Source organism: Buteo buteo, chromosome 19 (genome assembly GCF_964188355.1).
Source record: "Buteo buteo chromosome 19, bButBut1.hap1.1, whole genome shotgun sequence".
Taxonomy (NCBI): domain Eukaryota; kingdom Metazoa; phylum Chordata; class Aves; order Accipitriformes; family Accipitridae; genus Buteo; species Buteo buteo.
In genome coordinates, this window is record NC_134189.1 from 21,659,665 (window position 1) to 21,681,097 (window position 21,433).

Below are 21,433 nucleotides of genomic sequence, written 5' to 3' on the forward strand. Positions count from 1 at the left end.
TTTTGATTTTTATTGTTGCAGAAAAATACAGAGCATAGGAATCTTTCCCCATTTATAACTACCTGAGCTTTTAAAGTTTCAGTTTTGAAAGATGTGTCTATCCCTCCTGGGGCTCTAAGGGAACTGGAGTGATACAAGGTGACAGCAAAAAACCACGTACTAACAAGAAGAGATCCAGTCCTGGCAAGCGTATTTCAAGCACAAGCCACCGCACACTAAGGACCCTTCACCTAAGTAAGGTGCTCTGGCACCAAAGAAAGCTCCTGTTAAATCAGCACAATGCTTCACCAGGTTTTTTTTTGTCATTTTATTTTTGAAAGTTGTGTTTTGTACAAAAAAAATTACCTTAAACACCACCATGAAAAACAGTAACAACGGACTTAGTGACTTCCTATTTTTCCCATGTTATGAGAAAGATTGAGACCATAACAAAAGTCAAAGAAAGCAGGAATTGTTTGCCCACTCAAAACCCAGCAAGAAAGCAGGGTCACCCCTTTTCCCTCAGTGTCACTGTTCAGACTGCTTTGGCAGTATTAAAAATACACAAACCTTGTCCGTACTCCGCTGTTAACAGTAGTGGCTTGCTTATTCACAGTCTCTGCCCTCAAGACTGAGGACGGTTCTCTGCCAGTCTACAGTAGGGCAGAATGGGATTGTTTGGAGTGTAGCCCCTCACATAAAAAGCAGTTAGGAATCAAGGTGCCAAGTTCCTGAAGGTTCCCATTAAGTCTTACAACTCAGTTGTACCCGCTTTTCACTAGGGCCCCAGGAGAAGGTCTCCCTCACTCCCAGCCAGTAGCAGTAGATAAGTACCATCTGCACAGGGCAAGTGTCTTAAGAGCAGTCTGCACCATGCTTAAGGGGACAGTGATTTATGAAAGCTGACCCTGTAAGTACAAGAGTCCCTTATGCAGTTTTTAATGTGTTTTCATTCTTACCCTTGGCTTCTATGGTTCCTTTTTTATAAAAATAAATTCTGGTAGCTTCACGGGAAAACCCTCTGCCAAACAAGGAACTCTTGGAGAGCATGAAATCACAATGCTGACAGTGACTGAGCTGTATGGGCAATCACCTGGGGAAGCTTGTAACAGAACTCAAGTGGAAGCTACCTATCTCATTTTGCCTTGGTATCAGTTGCAGTTTCAGCAAATGTTCCCTTTACTTAGCAGCACGTCATTTCCTTTTGCTTCTCAATGATTGAGAAGACTGAGACAATATTTTGACTGAACTGGAAAGTCATGAGACCGTATTTAACTCCTATAGTTTTTTAGCATTGCCCCTCTCCAGTCTGAGAGGATGGCATGCATCCCTTTACATCTGTTGAAGGAAACTGGTGTGTACTCCTCAACGTATTGCCAGTAGGAAAAGAAAAGGCTGCAGAGGTGCTAATGCCTCTTCCACCCCCACAGAGCCTGGCATAGAGCGCTCCGTGCAGGTTATGTTGGCAGAAACAGCGCATAACAGTGCAGAAGCTAGAAAAGCCAAAAATGCATTCAAAGAAAAATAATTCCAGTGTTTTACAGATCCTGTAAACCCTAGGGGAGGAAAAAAAAAAAAAGACACAAAAGATCCCTCCTACAGTCTCAGCTGTTTTAACCCATGGCCTCCTTTTCCTTTCCCTTTCTGCATCCATCCGTGGCCCTTTTTTCCTCTCAGTGATTCATCTCCCATTCCTGCTCAGTGCTGAACACTCATATTGCTTTCTTGCTGTCTTCTACTCAACTCTCAGCACTTTTACCCCCCAGCTCTGCCCCATTTTTTAAAAACCTAAACCAGCATTATATTCATAAGACACGCCATCAGGGACCATTGCTGGCTGTTTGCAGCCAGAGGCATCCATGGGACTTGACACACCAGAGACAGCGAAAGCAAATAGTGTAAAGAAAATCAGAAGTGAGAGAAGGAGAACTGGCTAGGAGGCACCCGGCTAAACAAGCACTGGGGAGATGGGGAGAAAAGAACTCAGTGTTGAAAGCCTATCACATTGGTAGCAAGTGGTCATCCCGTTCTTCTGATTCCTCACCAAGCTGGTCATCACCCACACCACGGTATGCAGCTGGTGCGTTTCGAGGCTTAGATCGGCAGACAAAGTCACAGCCATCCTACAAGCACAGGATATTGCACCAGAATCAGACTGTATGCAGTTGACTCGGCACCCAAAGCAAAGCAGCTTCTGTGATTTCTCTTCTGCTAAGGGATTAATGGCTATCCCTGTGCTATCTTGGGCAGGTCCCCAAAAACTTGTCTTGACAAGAGAGGCACACATACAAACATCCTACTCAGTCTTGAAAGCTCTGGGTGTACTGATTAACAGTATGCAGCAACATCAGGCTGAGACAAGCATGGAGGATAAATGGCACTGCCTACGGTGACTGAGGAAGGGTTTCAGGCAGTCAGACATGAACATTCCACAGTCCCTAGCTTAATGTTCCTACCTGGAAAGTGTTAACCACTAACGCGCATGTGTTCTAGTTTGTTATGTAGCAGTTGCAGGGTATCAGCAGGGAATCGGTCTCAGCAAGGATTCAAAACTAGAGTACTCAAGAAAAATAAAACAGATATCTTCTTCTGCCTCAAGGTATGCTACTGTGGTGGTAGGTCTACCCAAGAGACATAGGCCATGACGACAAGGCAGATGCTATTTTCTCCTGTCCTAACTTATGGGCCAGGCTGGGAATATACAGGGATTTTCACTCACCGCCACTAAATTGCCCAGATCTTGCCAGAAGGCAAAGTGGGGAAACTGCTCCATGCCCTTTGCTCCCACTACAAGGCGCTGGTAGAGGAACCCACCAATGATGTAGACTGCAATCAGTGAAGCAAACCTGGAGGGCAGAATTAAAAATCAAAGCTGAGGAAATCCTATAGACAACCTCTTCCAAGCCAGCTACCTGCCTCAGATTGGTATTGGAGCAAGTAGCTGAGCACCACTCAAGAACGGAGCTAGAAACAGAGACCAGACCAGAAAAGCTCCCCAAAATACTGATCAGTAGCATTACATGAAGTAGTGCCTCTAAGCACAAACACAGAAAATGAGTCAAGACTCCTGGTCTGAATTCCCAGCTCTGGCAAAGAGCTGTTGTACAATTTTAGGAAGTCATGTCTTCCATGTTTCAGTGCACTTGGCTGTAAACTATGAAGGAGGATGTCTACAGGGAACAGAGCGGTTCTGCAGCATCATGCCTCGAGCAAGAGCTTTTGTCCAAAAAGCTCAAGAGGCATAGTAACATCTAACAGTGGCTGTGGATAGATATATACAATCATCTAGTCTAGTACAGCATTTGCTATGTTTCTAAATGGCACTGGAGATTATGGCCCAGACATGAACAGCTCTTCTGATGACTCACGTGATCAGTAGAATGGAGCCGACGCTGAGGTGGGAATCCTCAGCTGGACATGCCACACTGCTGTCCATCTCAAAGAGGTAGAAACACTCCTGCTCCTTTTCCCGCTCTTCTGAAATAATGCTGAATGAACTCTGCAATTTGGGAAAAACTAAGTCATGTGAAAATATGCCCAGGCATGCTGAACTTCACCAGAAGACAGTTTTATCACTGTTGGTGCAGCTAGGCAACAGACACTGGAGGACAGAAGAAAACCTTGCTGCCTCCTCAAAGCCCTTCCGCTTACAAACAACTGTTTGTCTGGCAGCCTCCTGCTCCTCTCCCACCTCACGTGTCACTCACCGCTGTAACTCCCCGCTTGCAAGAAATCATTATCACAGCTCTTCTCTTCTCACCGCTGCAGTGCCTACCATATGAATCACCTCCTTTATAAATCAGCATGATCCAGTCACCTGCCAAGAGAGAAACAATATAGGCTGCAAATCCAGATCGGGAGGCAAAAGGCAGATACTGAGCAAGAAAAGTACTGAGTGGAATCTTACTTCCATTGAAGACCTGGGTTTCATTGATTCTTCCTATCACTGTGGTCTTTCCATTCTGTCTATCTGTTTGCACCAGGCCACCAAAATCGTGCAAGGTGCTGTTGACCTCCCTGCACACCCTGAAATGGTAGACGTAGTTTTCTGTTTTGCCTTTCTCCACAGTCACGTTAAACCTGCAGCAGGGAGAGGACAGGACAGACAGCCCATAGCATTACAAAGAACAAGGCTCAGAGCAGCGGACACTTGAGACCTGGAAGCCAGTCACAGCCCATACTAAAGGGGAAGCCCATTCTGCAGTCTGGCCCCAAATCTTCCCCTCCCCTTGGCCTAAGGGTAAGTGCTGTGCAGCCCCGAGGCCTGCAGGGTATTATACCGTACCTCATTTGGCTCAGGGGCTCTAGTTTCTTCAGCAGGGCTCTTTCCATTTGCGACTCGCTGCTTTCATTACCAATCACATCACAGCTCCTCTCATTCGACTGTTGAGCCCCTACACCCACAGCAAGGGCCATAAAGAATACCAGCACAGCAGAGGTATGGCAAAGTGATGACATCCTGGACACACACCACAGAGAACACAGAGGATTAACTGTTTCAGGCCCCTGCAAACTAACTTCAGGGTCACGGAGTCAATGATTGGCCACCTCCTCAGTCCCGACCGCAAAAAAGGACAAGTCAAAATCTAGAAACATCTCACAGTTCCCAAGAAACACTAAATCTGAACCTCTTGCATAGCCAAAGACAATTCACCAGGCCGATTTGGGATTCTTTTCCAAATTTTGCCTCGGGACCACAAAAAGTTTTGCTGCTGAGCACATTAATTAGCATTGATTCAGCCAGAACAGAGCCTAGCGGGCTGACTGCTGGAGTAAGTTTCAGGCATAAGCCATTGTTTGTTATCGCATTGCACTGAGAAGCCAGTCAGTAGAAAATGATTTACCAGGTCTCTAATCAATCCTCTTTGCAGCTCTCATGTGAAGAGCTTGCAGGGAAAAGCCACTGTGATTAGTCAGGTTCTGTTTGTTCAAGTGCCTTAATCTTAATAATTATAATTGTGTTATCTTTCTAGCGCTACTTTAGCTGAGAATATGAAAGTGTTTAATAATGCTAAGCTGCAACTTCACAAAACAGTTTTCTTCTGTTTACATGGGGAAGAAGGGAAGGAGGAAACTGAGACGTCCTATGTAAGATCCAACCGAAGAGGTGGTAACGAAGATAATGAAATCCAGAAGATTTGGCTTTCTGGGTCACCCTAAAATCACGTATGAAACATTCAATGATTGCACCAGCCAACCACAGTGGCGCAACAGAAATCTGCTTCTCCGACCGCAGATTTCAGTAAAGCTCCAGATGCTGGCGGAAGGCAACCCGCAATTAAATAAGCACTTGGCTGCAGCTAGACAGACAGCCTGCTAGAGGGACAGCCTGTTTTGCTGAACCTAACGATCACCCCCAACCCCTGCGGAGCCCATCGCCACAGCTTACGCCTGCCAAGCCAGCTCTCTGATCGCCGCGGTGCTCGGATGCGAGTGCGACGAGGTCAGATATGCTGAAATGAGGAAGCCTGTGACACAAGAACTCGTGATTTGTCTCTCACAAGACCAAAAGCAGAACCCTGCCTGCCCTTCGCACTAACCACGGCTTCTCCGGGCAGCTTACCGGCAAACGCTTCGCTCGCACACAGCCTGAGGTAAAAAGCGCCGTTTTCTCCCTCCTTGGCCGGTTACCGCTCCGGGCTGCCGCTGCCTCAGCCGAGGCCCAGCGCCGGGACCGAGCCGCCCGCCCGGGGCGGGGAGCACTGTTCCCCCCCCCCGCGGTGGCCCCGGCGGCCTCGGTGCCCGCCCTCCATCCCTCCCTCCCTCCCTCCGTCCCTCCCTCCCTGCCGCCCGCTCCGCCGGCCGGAGCCCAACCCGCCGCCGCACCCACCTGCTGCCGCACCGGCCCCGCCCGCCGCGCCGCGCCGCCCGGCCTCCCTCCCTCGCCGCGCACGGACGCCCCTAGAGAAGAGGGATCCGGCGCTCACGGGAGTCCCATGCTGCGCGCCCGGCGGTGACGGGGCGGCCCGGGGGCCGCAGGCGCGGACGGCACCGGCCTCCTCCGCCGTCCCGGCTGGCTCCTCTCGCCCGCCCCGTGAACCGGAAGCAGGAAGGGCGCGGCGGAACTGGCGCTCTCCGCCAATGGGAACCCGGGAGCTGCCGACATGGCCGCGCCCGGTAGCGATTCCTCAACGAATGAGGAGCGGCGGTAGGAAGGGGCGGCTTCTAAAGCCTTAAGGAGGGGCGGCGCCAGAGCCCGCCTCCCTCCTCTTCTCCCTCCAATGGGCGGTCAAAAAAGGCGCGAAAGTCCCGCCTCCCCTCGCTTCTCCACCAATGAACGATGAAGGCCAGCCGAAGGCAGCCCCGTAGCGGTCTAACCCCTCCCACCCGACAGCCACGGCGGAGCGCGGCTCGAGGCGGGAGCAGCTCGCCCAATGGCGTTGAAGCACTGCCCCTCGCCCCGCCCCTCGCCCCGCCCCCCCATGGCAGCCGTGAGGCGGGCCGGCGCTCGGCGAGGGCCCGTCCGAAAACTCACCTCATGCCGGCGCTTTGTCGCTTTTTCCACCTTGAAGCCGAACCTCTGGCCCGCACAGAGGTGCGGAGCACCTGCAGACGGGCGACCGCGTCGGTAACGGCGAAAGGCTCCCCAGCGCCACCGAGCCCTTGCCCGCCTTCCCCCTGGCTCCCTCAGTCGAAGGCAGCAGGAGGCCATCGCTGCCCTCGGGCCTTGCCATCCCCCCACCGCGCCCCGCCACGTACCTCCAGAGTGACTTCTTGTCAAACCAGCAAGGGAGACCATTATAAAACTGCCGTGTGGCCTTGATCTTCCTGGTTGTGTCCCTGCCTGACATAACTCTTCTGTTATACTTGGGAATAAAGGTATCTCCTCCGGCTTCTGCAAGTTCTGCCACTGCAGAGGAATTCCAGGTCCAGCTGGTCATGCGCAAGGTTGGCGGACTTGAGCATCTTGGGTGTGATTAATAAAGCTATAAATGATGTGAGACTGGCCTATTTAAAGGACACGTCTCTTCTTAAGTCAAGCCCCCACTGTGACAGTAAGAGAGTCTACTTTTTAGGGCTCTGTTATTGGAAGGGATGGATGTTCTTTGCCAGAGCTCTGAGGCTTTTGCATCTTTTAGTTAAGAAAGAAATGCTGGATTTAGGGAACTTGTCGACATGCTAGAGAAGCGATTTGTTTGAGAGGAGTTTGGGAGTCTTCCCTGCAGTATGCTGCTTCAGTAGCGAGGAACTGGGAAGGAGCACTGTTGGCCCCTGGAAAACTGATCAATTTAGTCCTGCTGTGATTTGTGTCCTACTGCTGATTCCACTGGGAGTATGGCACAGACATATCAGCTGCAGAAGTCAGGTTTATTTATATTCACACTGAGCTATTAATTGTGTGTTGCCTGTATACCTCCTACGGTGCAATCGCTTCCTCTCTATTTCCTGTCCAAACTAAGAATTCAACTTATTGCTGATACTCAAGAGAAAACAGTAAAGCACATCAAAACAGAACTCTTGATTCTTCCCCACCAGACTTAAGTTCTCCACTTGACCACAAATAACATCGTCCTTGTGATCACACTGGCCCTGCAGGCAGCCTGCAGTGCCTTTGGCCACAGCCTTTTCCCCTTGGTCTGGGCACTTAAACTGTGTCTGAATCTTGTTGGTTTCTTTCCAGCCCCACAGATTATATTCCCAGCTAAGCTCTCATCATGCCTATAGCAAATTCTCCCACTCTGGGCCTGACAGATCTCTTCAGACTTCTCTAATAACCATTCAAAGCATTTGGGAGAGACTTTCCTCCTCTTGTGTCACTCTGCTGTCTTCTGCCTTACCCTTCCTTTCAAGTACAGACTCCCTGTCTGGCTGTCTGCAGGCCCTACCTAGGATTGGAAGGAAACTTGTAGGTGCCACCCTAAGAGGCAAGTGTGTGATGGAGGAATTTGCAGATCCAATCCCTGCCTTTCCAGATATATGCATTGTAACAAATTGGCTACAACACTTTGTATCAAACTAAGCATCCTCCCAGGCAATCACTTTTTAAATTTACAGCATGTCACCAGAATGGGGAGCAACCATCCCTGTCCTAGAACTGAAAACCATGGCAAACTCCTTTGTTGAGAATGCCCAAACAATTCTTGTAAATGAACTGTACCAGTGACGAAGGTGTACACCCCGAGCCTGGCAAACATCCCCAATCTCAGCATAAAATAGAAGGGATCAGAATCTGGATCAAACCAAAATCAGCCAACATGCAGCTAAGAAGTTTCTCAGGATGCTAGAAGCATCAGTGCTCTCCACCATAGAATCATTTAGGTTGGAAAAGACCTTTAAGATCATCAAGTCCAGCCATTAACCTGACACTGCAAAATCCACCACTAAACCATGTTCCTAAGCACCCTGTTTACATAAGTTTTAAATATCTCCAGGGATGGTGACTCAACCATTTCCCTGGGCAGCCTGTTCCAGTGCTTGACAACCCTTTCGGTGAAGAAATTTTTCCTAATATCCAATTTAAACTTCCCCTGCCACAACTTGAACCATTCTCACCAATGGTCAATATTCACTACTTCAGAAGAAAACTATCCTTTCCTGTTATTGCTGACCATAGAGTCAGAGAATGGTTGAGTTTGGAAGGGACCTCTCAAGGTCATCTGGTCCAACCCCCTGCTCAAGCCAGGCCACCTACAGCCAATTGCCCAGGACCATGTCCAGATGACTCTCCATGGAGGGAGACACCACAACCTCTCTGGGCAACCTGTGCCAGTGTTCCATCACCCTCATGGTAAAAAAGTGTTTCCTGATGTTCAGAGGGAACCTCCTGTGTTTCAGTTTGTGCCCATTGCCTCTGGTCCTGTCACTGGGCACCACTGAGCAGAGCCTGGCTCTTTTTGTACCCTCCCTTCAGGTATTTATATACATTAGTAAGATCCTACCCAAGACATCTCTTCTCCAGGCTAAACAGTCCCAGCTCTCACAGCCTTTCCTCATAGGAGAGATGCTCCAGTCCTGTTATCATCTTTGTGGCCCTTTGCTAGACTCAGTCCAGTATGCCCATCTCCCTCTTGGACTGATGCCGTTGAGATGTTGACTCAGAGGGTCTTGAGGAATGCCAGCTCTCAGTGCCTGCCAGTGTCTCAAGCCCATTCACACTGGCTGTTGGGTGGAGACAGAGTTCCCAGTGGAAGTCTCCAAAGCTTACAAGGCTTCCTTCTCAAACCCATGCTGTCCACCTCTACTTCCCTTTTGACAGCAGTTGGGCTGCCAGTTTGCCGTAGCCATTGCTTATCCCACTTTTCACCTTCTACTCTTGCTATTCACCTTTTTCACCTTGTGCTCTTGCTATCGACCTGCTTCTGTCCTGAGAGGTAGCTCTTCAGAGCGGCACCTGTTCTCACAATTACTCCATCCGTGTAATCACAGCCTCTTGCACTGGCAACAATTAGAATACCCAGGAACTTTGTGATTAATCACCTCTTCCACTAATGGCTGTTCTTAAGACATCCCTCATCAGGTTAGGAAATGGAAGTTGTTGCACTTCCACTGCTCTCCATTCTGTTGTAAATTTGGTTATTTTGAGCAGATGGAGATAGAGGTTGCAACTTCACATATCTTGTTTTCTGAATGTAGCCTCAGGTTTCCTGTTTCACATGCGTTGAGCCTTGTCGCTCAACAGCTTGATCGAAACATCTTGTCATACGCACTCTTTGCTTTGGCATGGAGGGAAGCAGATCAGAAACTTCTGCAGCCGAAGCGAGTGAGGAAATAATTTATACTTCTGTCAAATTCTCTCAGACTCCTCCACCGAGGGCCAAAGCTGCATGGGAAAAAAGAGGTAAGGAAGCTGGGTGAGGTAGGTCAACAAAAGGTTTTATTTTGAGCGAAAGCAAGATCTAACAAAAACACTCTGAGCTGGCCACTGATTTTTAGTGCCAGCTCACGGTGCTGTTACTTTAGTTCCAAAATTACTGTGAGTATTTTAATGTGATAAAAGCTGATGGGTCAGAGACCCAGCATTGTTCCCCTCCCTTTCTCTGTCAGACCCCTTTTGGTCTACTCCTGGGTATTCAACCCAGGCACCTTTTTCTCCGAAAGAGGTCTGCAGTTTTAAAGTTATCTGCTTGTCGGCAATAAGAGATTGTCAGCAATAGTTCTTTGAAGGGCAGGCGAGATGTGAGTACAGATAAATTAGAGGCGTATGCTAATCAGAGATCAGAGACAGAGGAGGCATATGAGATCATCCAGTCTCTCTCCCGTGGGTCTCTGCAGGATTCTTTTGTGATACATTTTTTCCTGTGTTTTCTTTATTCTAGTTTTACAGACCTCCCAGTGAGCAAATTTTCAGCTTTTGCCTTGAGACAGTTCTGCAGGGCATTTTACTATCAGGAAGATTTTTTTAGTGCTTTCCTTAAATTTTCTCTTTCCTTATTTCTGCTCCATTCCCCTTGTTCAGGCCTTGCAAATGTCACACTGAGCAATTTCTCTGGCTGCTTAGTTGAGAAACACCAGTTTAGAAGAGTGAGATTTTGCACTGGTGATCATTCTTTGTAAGCGTCTCCTTCCCTTGAGCTGATTGCTTTTCCCCTAATAGCCCGTGTGCTTTAGTTGAGTTGTGTTGCATTCGCTGCAACACTAATGGTTGACCTTAGCTTTTTTCAGAGCTGTTACAGCAAAGGGGGCTCTCACTGTGGGTTATGAGATTTCTATGCCCTGATCAGAATAACTGCATATATCTGTGATTGTTAGTGCTGCCTGGTCACTTGCTGTGCTATGGAAACAAAGCCAGCACTGAAACCCCCAAGTTCCTGTCTGGTAATCACACTCCGTCTGCTTGGAAAGCAGTCTTGCTTTTACATGTGTTTTCATCAGAAATGGTGTTTTCTGTTGCATCAGAAAACACAGGGACATCCCTTCATTCCCTGCCATTTGTGTTCACTCGCACCCTGTTGGAGGCGGAGATTACCCAATGCCCTCTTGAGATGTCTGCAGTTTTCTGTTTAATATTCCTCCTCTCCAAATTCCTTTATGTACACTCATCTTTTTGAGCTAAAGTCAGAGGGCCTAAAATAAGGAAGCTGATCTTTGAACACACCTTCTGTGCATATTGATTATTTCCCAGCTCTCTTCTGCATGCAAGGAGTCCCTAAGGAGCACAGTTTAAGTACCTTTCTTTAGAAGGTCTTTATTTTCAGCTCTGTGCCTGCTTCCATCACTTTTGAGAGATGTGCTCTCAGTTATTTCATCTCTCTTTTCAAATGCACACCCTTGCTACTAAGTCATCCCTGTGATGCAGCATCACAGGTATATCGCAGGTGTATAGATCAGTCCTCTGCTCAAACCAACTGTTTTGGGCTCTCATGGACTCCTCGAAAATGAAAAGTTGCCCTGGCTGTCTTCTGTTTGGCTTCCAAAGAGCCTTAGATATGCCATGCTACCAAAATGTCAGTCCAGCAGTCACTTAAGACAGGGTTAGCCTGTGTGGCATGCTTGTAATAACAGCGATAACCAGGTCTGTGCCATAGCCAAGGACAGGATCCTCATTCCTCAAATCCTCCTCCCTGGCCCTAGGTCGTCATGCTGCTCCCATACTGACGTAGGCAGGAGCTGAGGGGAGCTATTTGGGACAGTGCAATGACATTCTTCAGATTGTCCTAGAAGACTTGAATTATAAAATGCTAACAGCTTTCAGTTTTTAAACTGAATCTGGACTCCCAAACCTAAAAATACTGGGTCACGTTGTTGCAGATGAATGCAGCGTATCACAGTCATCTCTCCAGAGCACTGAGAGACCTAATGGGGTGCTTTGTATACTAGAAAGTTATAACATTGGATAGGATGCTAGATGTCCACTGGTCCACTTCTCCCTTCCCTTGGGGAGATTCTTGCACAGTTCCTCAGACAAATACATGGAAATATTTCTGGATGCTCCATTCAGATTAACCTCCTCTGTTTCAAACTCATCTCAGGTACTTCTTCCGTCCTCTTCACAAGAGCTTCACATGTAGTCCAGGGGCTGAAGATCAAGCACAAACCTTTGAACGTGCTTTAAAAAGGGGAAACTGTAGGGACTCCCTTTTGCAAGTCATAAAAATCCTGATTTATCAATTTTTTTTATTCCACTTTCCTGGATTGATTGCTGCAGTTCAAGTAAGGCTTAAATTCACCTCAAACACTTCAATATGACTGTCCCACTTCAGTCTCTTTTTTCCTTTCAAAATTATCTAATGGCATAATTTTTAATTTTTAAGAACTGAAGTGAGCTCTCCCACTGCTCTGGTTGCGGAGGTGCCCTGGGATTTTATTTTGATGCTGAGTCGAGTCAGTTCCTTTTTTCTGCAGTTGGTTTGAAACAATAGAGGGTGAACTGCTCTATTCATTGCCAGGAGGCACCAGCTCGGGTGCCCGGTGCTGACATTTAAGAATTAACCGTTTCGCTGACTGTAATCCAGTCACCTTGTCCTGGAAGTAGTTTTCCCTAAAATCAGGATAAGTGACCTGGAGGAAGCAGGAGATAGCTTCTTTGAGAGGCAAGGGAGGAGGGAAAAGAGAATTGCAAATCCTCAGAAACGTGGTCTCAGAAAAAGAATTATGTTTCAACAGATATTTATCCCCTTTTACTTAGTTTTCAGTTGTAATCTGCAGAGAAGAAGCTCCATCCTACCCCATAATCTCGGGTTGACTCCATTCTCTTGAGGTTTAACCTGATGGCAAACCCCACATCACCAGAGATAGAAGTGACTTTACAAGAGGAATAGAAAGCAGGCAGAGAGGGAGAACAGCTACTCAGTTTGAACCCTTCAGTTCTCCCATTGTCCTCTTGTGTGAGGCTGACGAATAGGTTGTAACTGAAGAGTCTTTCTGTATTTTGTACCTGAAAAGATATGGAGTTTTGTTCTTTAATAACGTTTAAAAAAATAAATAAGTGTTGCTATTTTTTAACTACAAGTAGGGCAGCTAGAAGATCCTGCACGCTTCAGGGAACAGGACAAAACCTTTACCTTAGAAAAGATCTTTCTACCAGAAGAATGATGCTTACAACAAAGCTCTCTCACGCTCTCCCCTGTTACGTTAGAAACGTCTTTTAGCTAAAACCGCAGGTTTAAATATATAGCTATAAACCAGAAACTGGCCTTAAAACTGGTGAGCCTGCAAACTGCTGCAAGATCAAAATAAATTAGTTTTTATTAATTTATTGATCTGGTCTACTTTCTGTATTTAGACAAAGCTTCCAATGCTTGAAGGATGCATTCTTGTTTTTAAGTGAATTCCTTTCCCCTTCTGTTTTAGCACTGGCTTTCTTTGTCCTTCCCACAATATTCTTGATACGTGATACGCATTTGTTTTCAGCCTCCATCAAGAGATCCTAAAAAAAGTCTCCCCTACTGCTTGCAAATATTTTATACTTTTAGCCATCCCTTTTAATTTCTCTCTCACAAACTTCCTCATTTTCCCGTAGTTTCCCATTTTGAAATTATACCACAGTGCCTTTTGTTGTTGTTGTTGGGTTTTGGCTCTGTTGAATCTCAGTGTGTTTGTGTTCACTGCGGCAGAGAAGCTGCTGGATGGAGCCATGGTGAGCTGGGTGGCCAGAGCACGGCTCAGGGCAGTCACGAGCTGCTTCGCTTTCTGTGTTTCCTGGCTCGCTGCTCTGCGAGGTGCCTGTTGATGGTGTCTGAGCATTCAGTCTCAGCATCATGCCCTGACATGGCATTTGTGTAATTTAATGTGATTAATTGACACCTGTCATCTCCGTGCTTCCTTCACAGTTGCTCTGGGTTTTTTTGCCGGTTCATGAGTGCTGTCACCATCCTTGTCTGGCGGTCTGTAATATAATTCCAACCCTATGCATTTAGTAGTATTTGCCTGGTCTGTGGGGATGCTGTTACTCTTACTTCTTGATGCAGTTAAGTTATTTAACCTAATTTGACTGTAATTTTACTTGAGCAGAGAACAGCCCCCCTCCATCTTCCCTGTGTATTCTGTATCCTATTGCTATGATGTCCTGCTCACAGCCCTTCTTCCACCAAGTTTCCAATGGGCTTGCTGTGGTAGTGTCTTTGGTTAAAGTTAGCCTTCCCCTTCCTCCATCTGATTCCTTAGACTCCTATCCTTTCTTGGGACTAGAAATATGTTTCTTTGGGTCTTGTGACATGACTGAGAGAGAAGCACGTCAGATTTCATGAGCTCCACTGGGAACTTTGGCGCTGGATTTGGGTAGAAGACTCTGGAGCACCACAAGAGCAGGATGTGGTACATAAGCTTAAGGGAGAAACACAGGGAAATCCTGGGTTCCTCAACATCAGTAACCCCTAGCTGCACATCAGCAAACCCTAGCTTCTTAGAAAGTCCTGTTGTCTGTGCAGCTGTCATACTGAGATTAATAAAATGAGCAAACCAAACCCCACTGGAGGTCATCCATGGCAGTAAGTGTCATCCTCTCCTCAATCTGGGAGAGAGGAGATTTTAGTGCTGAGATTTCAAACGGCTTATGGAAAGTGAATGCCTTTCAGGTCAAACACAGCTCCAGGAGACGACAAAGGGAAAGCAAGGTGTAGCCTGGAGGTTAACACCTCGTGCTGTACATGAGCAGATGTCTACATGGCAGTCCTGCCCCACCCTTTGAAAGGAAGCTGTGCTGGGCTAGCGTGGAGGTTGCCCCAAGGACTCACCCTCTGCCACTGGCAGCAAGTGAACAGCGGATGGTGGTGGTGAAAGTGTGGAGGGGCGTCCCAAGGTCTTCAAGGCTGGCCCTCCCATCCTGCAACCCTGCCATGGCAGAGGCAGATGACAGCGTAGGACTGACTTGGGAGTGTCCCAGGAAGATGTAACACAACCGTGTGTCTAAGCCTGTGAACAGGATGCTGAGGTTAAGCCTGTCGCTGTTGCTGAGAGGGCTGAGGCAAAGGTCTTGGGTTTCTCTTTACATTGAAGCTGGAACATGGTGGCTGTATCAATGCAGCTCTGTGTTGCCACCCCGAGCTTCAACGCTGAGGCAGAAGCAGGTTTGCTGGGAGGCTCCTGCCAGCACAAGATGCCACGTGGTGCCTGGGGAGCTCTGGCTGGCTTGGGGTGGGTGCTTCCTCTGCTGGGGTCAGCCACCGCAGAGGCTGGACCAGCTGGCTCTGTGGCCAGGCAGGGGCAGAGCTGTGGCTGACCTGGAGGCCGGTGCACCTCCTGGGAAGCTCAGGCAGGGACTGATGGCCCCGAGCCCAGCTGAAATGGGGCCCTGGGCTGGTGGGCAGGGGCACGGGCAGGCCCTGGGAGGCTGGGCAGGGGCAGTGATGGCAGCGATGTGCAGAGCGTAGACAGGCAGGCATGCTCTAAATAGTTCAGTTCCTTATGGAAATGCCCAGGACACAAGCAAACTGTGTAAAACCACCATCAGTTTTCACGTGGCTCCTGTTCACTATGGTTTCTTTTCTCTTACAGCTCCCTGTCTGTGGCCAGCAGTTGTGCCGGGCTTGGCTATAGGCTTTGGGTTACTGAGCATCTCCCTAGCGAGTGCTTTGATTTGGAAGATAAGTAAGTGCACAAAGGGGTGCTGGGGATGAGCAACCAACAGCAAAGGACCAGAAACTCATCTAAGCACAGGAGCTCAGATCCTGAACTCCATTATATGGGGTTAAACCAGAAGCTATTCTAGCTGTCTAGCAGCCTTGAGTACCCACTGCCTATCCAGAATATTTTGAAGAATATATTCCTTGTGCAGACCCCAGGGAACCCATTTCAGATCCTGTGGCAAAGAAAAGTGAAACATATTGAAAGGTTTTTGTAGACTTGTCTACTGTAATTATAGTGGTAAACTGTAGAACACATATGCAGGTTCTATAACACTTTTGCATGCATGCAGAAGTACTAGACTATGTGGGAGAGCCTACTGTTTGCTGCTTAAAATTTGTTCACCTGATGTGTGACACGATCACACCATACCCGCAGAATGATGTAATATTTTCCCTTACTTTTTGCACACCCAGAGTGTCATCTGCTTTCAGATAGCCAATTTTGGTTCTCAGTTAACTGAGTAGTTCAGAGGAAACCTGAGGTGGGGGAGGTTGCACCAGCATCAGAGTGCATGTGACTCTTGTACGAAGATTTGGAAATCGCACAGAGGATCTGAAGTTCAGTGTTCATGCATTGTTATTTTTAGATGCTTACCCTGACTCTGTTTTCTGCATTGCAACTAACCAGAATAGTTGCTTTTCAGCAGGTCCTTGCTGACAAGTGTCTTTCTGTTGGTTAATGGTAGAGAAAAACTGGCATTTTGATTCCTTTACAGGTGACTGCCACCCACGCTGCCCTGAACAGTGGGTGGCCTACAGAGGGAGCTGCTACTCCTTCTCCAAGGAGAAGAAAGACTGGTTTTCCAGCCAGAAATACTGCCGGGAACAGGGAGCTCATCTCCTGGTGATCAGCGATACCAGCGAAATGGTAACGGTTTTCTTATTCTTTGAGGATCTTCAATTTCCTTGCAGATACCTCTGTGATTGACATCCAAGCAGTGCTGTCACTCTGGCAATATTTTGACTTTAAAGGAGAGGAAGGATTTATGACTGCAATGTTTTAGTGCACTTCCAGTTTCAGTACACATCTTAGAAGTTCCCAACAGGCAAAGAAGCAAAGGGGAGAAGGGAGAGGTGAGGGTCACTGTCAGCTCCTCAGAATTATCCTATGAAGGATGTTAGGAGACAGCCTTCTCCAGTGCCCCTCTCCACCTGCCCTCCTATTCCCAATAAGGCTGATATGAATGATTACAGGAAAAGACTGTGGCACTGTGCAGTCACTGTGCTCATTACCTACAAACCAATATGTTCCCGCTCTCCAGAAATGCTTCCTTTGCAAAAGCAATGCCTCTCCTCCCTGCAACCGCTCCAGCTTCTCCTGCTCAGTGACGCTTGCCACTCCCTGTGTTCATGCATGGATATTTCTTTCTCAGTCTGTTTTCAATGCTCACTTCCTCTCTGCCAGAAAAACTGAGTTGTGCTGGTGAAATCAGAAACAATCTGTTCCACTGCTCATTTTCCAGCAAGTGTTCACTGGGGGCAGGGGCATGTATGACCAATAAAGAAATGGGTAGACCTGATCACTAGGGAGGTTTAGGCATGTCTGCCTAAGTAGAGCAGAAGTACTTGATCTGGTTTTGTGCAAGCCAGGGCTTATTAGCTCAGGTCCAATGAACGTGGACAGCTTCCAGTCCCTGGACAGAAGTTGCATTGTATGATGTTCTGTGGGGGCTTACAAAGCCAGGTCTCTGCTCGACTGGGAATATGTACCAGGCACTCACACTTAGGCAAATTCTGATTCCTTGGGAAATACCCATCTTCCTCAGATTACCCATTTCTCTGCATGAAGAAAGCCTGCCTGGTCCGGCTGCTTTCTTACTACCGTCTTCTGCTACTGGAGTGTTACCTATTATCCCCGCTCAGACTTCCCCACGTAAGAAAGACTTTCCTACCTATCCATGCCCTATGCTGCAAAGGCCGTGACTGTTGAACCTCCCTTTGCCCAGGAAGCACAGTCATCTCCAAACCACCAGCAGCACTCAGGCATTCCTCAAGCTACTCCTATTCCCATGTCTTTACCAAGTCAGATTTGTTAATGCTTCTGTGTGAAGATGTCTGCTCAGAAGCTTTATTTATGGCAGCAGGAGATCAGAATGGAGACCAACCATACCACTGAAAGGTTGCTGTTTGGTTTCATTGAAAGTGCGGACAAGACAAACATTTCTCTCTTGTCTTTCTCTTTTTTTCCTTTTTTTTATTATTTTTTTCTTTTTTTGGAGGGCGGGGATTTACTTCTGGGCTGATTTTCTGTTGCAGGCTTCACCTTTTAACAGTAAACAGAAGTTAAAGGTTAGGCAAAAGGAAATGAACATTGAAAACACGTAGGAGGAAAGTCTGTATAAAATTTAATGAGCTTTGGTTCTGGGCTCTTTACACAGATCTGTCAGTGCCTGCACTTCTTGCCCTGACCTGATTTTACCTTTAATTGTGAATACTTTGTATTAGCTTGCTAGGTATCTGTATGGTAGAGCATTAATATTAATACTAATAGCATATGTTCATACATAAAGCTCTGTGTAGGAAACTCCAGGAGACTGGGGTGCAGTTGGTTCATATGTATTGCCCTGACAAATGTCCTTTGACGAATCTGCCCAAGAACCCTTGAAAGCACTCTTACTTCTTTGTGAGTATACACATAGTTGTCATTCCAGGCATGATCTGCAGGGCTGATCTTCCTGATTAGAAGGTGTGGAGAAGCAGTATTGTCAGCCACTTAAGGAACAGTCAGGCAAGGGGATGTATGTTGCTCTCTGTTCCCTTTACTTCTCTCAATTTTTAGACCGCCTTTGATTAATCACTTTGTAATTCGTCACCATTTCTAGGACCTGTTCAAGAATATTCAAACAGGATGTTTCTGGATTGGACTGAGGAACAGAACAGGCTCTGGATGGATTTGGGAAGATGACTCTGTGTTCAGTGTCACCAAGTGAGTTTCATTCTGTTTTAAAAACAACAGTGCTAATTCAGATTGCCTGATGTTCCACAATTACCCAGAGTTCCTGCACCAGATTTCAGGAGCTTTCTTCCTGGGCAGATTTTCTTCTTACTGTCACCTGTACGGCACTGAACTCAAAAGGGTCTACTTTTTACTGCTCTGCATCTTGTAAAGGCATGTATGTACCTGTGAGAAGCAGGGCTAATATTAGTATCTCACTCTCTATTTCCCTCCAGCTGCTCAGACTAAGGATTATTTACCTGCGCTGCCCACACAGTTGGTCAGTCAGAAAAGTGTATGGTCCATCTTGGCTTTACTGGGTTTAGCCACCTTGCACCCATTCTGCCAAGTGCTGGTGTCGCTGGGTGCGAGGACCCAGCCCTTTGCTGCTTCAGTGGTGCCAATCCAAGTCAGAACCTTAATTTTGGCTTAGTCTTTACTTGGACGAAACTCAGTGTTCTGCATGAGGGAAAACATTATGATTTGGTCCAGTGACTTTGCCTGGCCCTTTCCTTTTTATGGCAGTTAGCACAATGAGTTAGTCTCTAACACTTCTCCAGCAAGAAAACTCACCCAAGATCTCACTGTCAGTAGGTCAGTACTCTACACAGTTGGCTTAGTTCCCTTCTTAAATCCAGCTTTCTGTTCTTACAAACTCCTTGGAGGTGATCATCTTTCCATGAAACTCTCAGCACTGCTGTTCTCATGCTGGTGGATATCACTGCCAATGCAGGGCATCATGTCTATGTTTCATCCTGATTTAGGTTCCACAATGGCAGAATTACTTAGATATGTAATCTCCAGGTAGATAGGTTTTTTGGTGTACGTTTTGTTTTCTAACAGCTGCCCTCTGGAGGTTGGGTTCTTTCACTTCCTTTGGGCTCCACCCTTCAAAATCAGATGTTTTTTCTTACTTGCCTCCAGGAGATAATCTCAGCATTTTCTCTCAGTCTCACTTTTGTTCTATGTCTCTTGCAGGGTCCTCTCTAACAGCGCTGTGCAACGCTGTGTTGTCCTGATGAAAGATCACTTTCAGGCCTCCAGCTGTGAATTTTCTGCTCCATGGATCTGTGAGAAATCTCTTAGATAAATCCCATGTACATTTTCATCTCATAACCATCTCATCAGTCGTACAAGTGGATTATTGTCCTGCAAACCAAAGCTCTACACAAGACCAAGGACTTGCCCTTTCTACACCCTCGCAAAGGTGTTTTGCAGCAACAGGTTTGTTGCCCATAAGGGTGAGTTATCCTCAGTAGTAGAAGCACTCTCAGTCCACAGGTCTTGGATTACTGCTGTTTGTGACCAGATGAGACCTGGGACATATTCCCTGGCCTAGTTTTTGCCTTATTTGTCCTATAAGGGCAAACAAAAGTTTTGTTACAACAGATGCTGGGTCTTCAGATCTCGGAGGGGGAGCTGGCCATTTTCCTCTGGTCCTGAGCATCAGATTCTATTTCCATTCCCTGCATCTCCATTTTCTGGTGCCAGCAGGACCAGGAAAATGAAGCCTGCTGTTCACTGCCAGAAATGTCTAAACAGACTTCTCCCAGTGGCAGCCTCTCCTTTTGCATCCCAGTGCTATGAGTGGGAGAGAAGGTGGTGAAATGAGACTAGAACTTCTGTAAATCCAGCAGTGAAAATAAAGCTCCAGTACTGCACTGGACAAAAAGTGTGTACCCATGTCATTACTTCTCTCTGTTGGAAGGAACCAGCTGTACGTCATGTTTTATAGGCCAGCTTCAACCAAACTAGTCAAGAGGCTGGGCTTCTGGAGTCAAATACAGTTAATTGTGTGTTGTTACTGAATCAACCAAGAACATGTTTCCCTCTCCACCTCTGCAGTTTCATATTGCAGAGAGAGGAAGCAGTGGACAAATCCTTACTACAAGGAGCTTTCACTTCAAATAGAGCAGAGACAGGCTAAGAGTGTGAACGGCATAAAAACACAGTGAACATTAAGGGTGGGACAGTAGGTTGCATTTCCACACAATGGGAAAACTTTTTCCACCCGAGATTTTGTTCCAACAAAGGAAGAGAAATTTTATTAATTTCCAATTTATCCTGTTTATCCTAATATATTTATATTATATTCCAATTTACTTTTATCAATTTATCCTTGGTCTGGAATTGCAGTTTATAGTCCAATGCAGTCAGAGCAGTACCTCTGACAGGACTGCCTGATGATGGGCGGCCCTGATGCAAAATAACTGCTGTTACGGTCTGCAGGTTTGACTGCACATGTCCAGCGCACCCACTGCATACTAGTGGGCGTATGCCGCTAAGCTTATATGAACGGTCTCTGAAGCAGACACAGCAGCTGTGGCCTGCTCTGAACATCCACCTCATGATGTGTACATGTGGTGGGTTGACCCTGGCTGGACGCCAGGCGCCCACCAAAGACGTTCTATTGCTCCCCTCCCCTCAGCTGGACAGGGGGAGAGAAAGTATAACAAAGGGCTTGTGGGTTGAGATAGGGACAGGAGAGACCACTCACCAATTACTGTCATAGGCAAAACAGACTCAACTTGGGGAAAATTAACTCAATTTATTACCAATCAACCAGAGTAAGGTAATGAGAAATAAAACCAAATCTCAAAACACCTTCCCTCCACCCCTCCCTTCTTCCCAGGCACAACTTCACTCCCGGATTCTCTACCTAACCTCCCCAGCGGCGTAGGGGGATGGGGAATGGGGTTTTTGGTCAGTTCATCACATGTTATTTCTGCCGCTTCATCCTCTTCAGGGACACGACTCATCGCACTCTTCCCCTGCTCCTGCGTGGGGTGTCTCCCACAGGAGACTGTCCTCCACAAACTTCTCCAATGTGGGTCCTTCCCACAGGCTGCAGTTCTTCACGAACTGCTCCAGCGTGGGTCCTTTCCACGGTGTGCAGTCCTTCAGCAGCACACTGCTCCAGCGCGGGTCCCCCATGGGGTCACAAGTCCTGCCAGAAAACCTGCTCCGTGGGCTCCTCTCTCCACAGATCCACAGGTCCTGCCAGGAGCCTGCTCCA

General features: G+C 47.3%; 2 protein-coding genes across 3 annotated transcripts; one reads left to right on the top strand and one right to left on the bottom strand.

The window, feature by feature from the left end:
• Nucleotides 1–41: 41 nt before the first annotated feature.
• Nucleotides 42–6,085, bottom strand: M6PR (mannose-6-phosphate receptor, cation dependent). Of its 2 annotated transcripts, none has more exons than XM_075051595.1 (7): nt 5,907–6,085; nt 4,265–4,438; nt 3,887–4,059; nt 3,687–3,796; nt 3,348–3,478; nt 2,699–2,825; nt 42–2,102 (listed from the first exon to the last, which is right to left on the bottom strand). In XM_075051595.1, exons 1-7 carry the CDS (start codon nt 6,083–6,085, stop codon nt 1,980–1,982), a joined length of 1,017 nt encoding a protein of 338 aa, XP_074907696.1. In that variant the 3' UTR covers nt 42–1,979. The 2 variants fall into 2 exon arrangements, with proteins under 2 accessions (XP_074907696.1, XP_074907695.1); XM_075051594.1 differs by having other exon boundaries at nt 5,810–5,949.
• LOC142042215 (killer cell lectin-like receptor subfamily G member 1) lies at nt 6,084–20,081 on the top strand. Its single transcript, XM_075051902.1, has 6 exons — nt 6,084–6,127; nt 6,513–6,685; nt 15,352–15,444; nt 16,199–16,350; nt 18,305–18,408; nt 19,396–20,081. Exons 1-6 carry the CDS (start codon nt 6,084–6,086, stop codon nt 19,505–19,507), a joined length of 678 nt encoding a protein of 225 aa, XP_074908003.1. The 3' UTR covers nt 19,508–20,081.
• Nucleotides 20,082–21,433: the final 1,352 nt, after the last annotated feature.

What these genes read in the sequence shown, in the direction of transcription:
- LOC142042215 (XM_075051902.1), top strand. Translation starts at nt 6,084, where the DNA reads ATGGCCGCGCCCGGTAGCGATTCCTCAACGAATGAGGAGCGGCG. An exon ending in TCAGCGATACCAGCGAAATG is followed by an intron (nt 16,351 to 18,304) that starts GTAACGGTTTTC and finishes CACCATTTCTAG; the next exon opens with GACCTGTTCAAGAATATTCA. An exon ending in TCTGTGTTCAGTGTCACCAA is followed by an intron (nt 18,409 to 19,395) that starts GTGAGTTTCATT and finishes TGTCTCTTGCAG; the next exon opens with GGTCCTCTCTAACAGCGCTG.
- M6PR (XM_075051595.1), bottom strand. Translation starts at nt 6,085, where the DNA reads ATGTCGGCAGCTCCCGGGTTCCCATTGGCGGAGAGCGCCAGTTCCGCC. An exon ending in GAGCCCCTGAGCCAAATGAG is followed by an intron (nt 4,060 to 4,264) that starts GTACGGTATAAT and finishes TCCCTGCTGCAG; the next exon opens with GTTTAACGTGACTGTGGAGA. An exon ending in GGCTCCATTCTACTGATCAC is followed by an intron (nt 2,826 to 3,347) that starts GTGAGTCATCAG and finishes TCTGCCCTCCAG; the next exon opens with GTTTGCTTCACTGATTGCAG.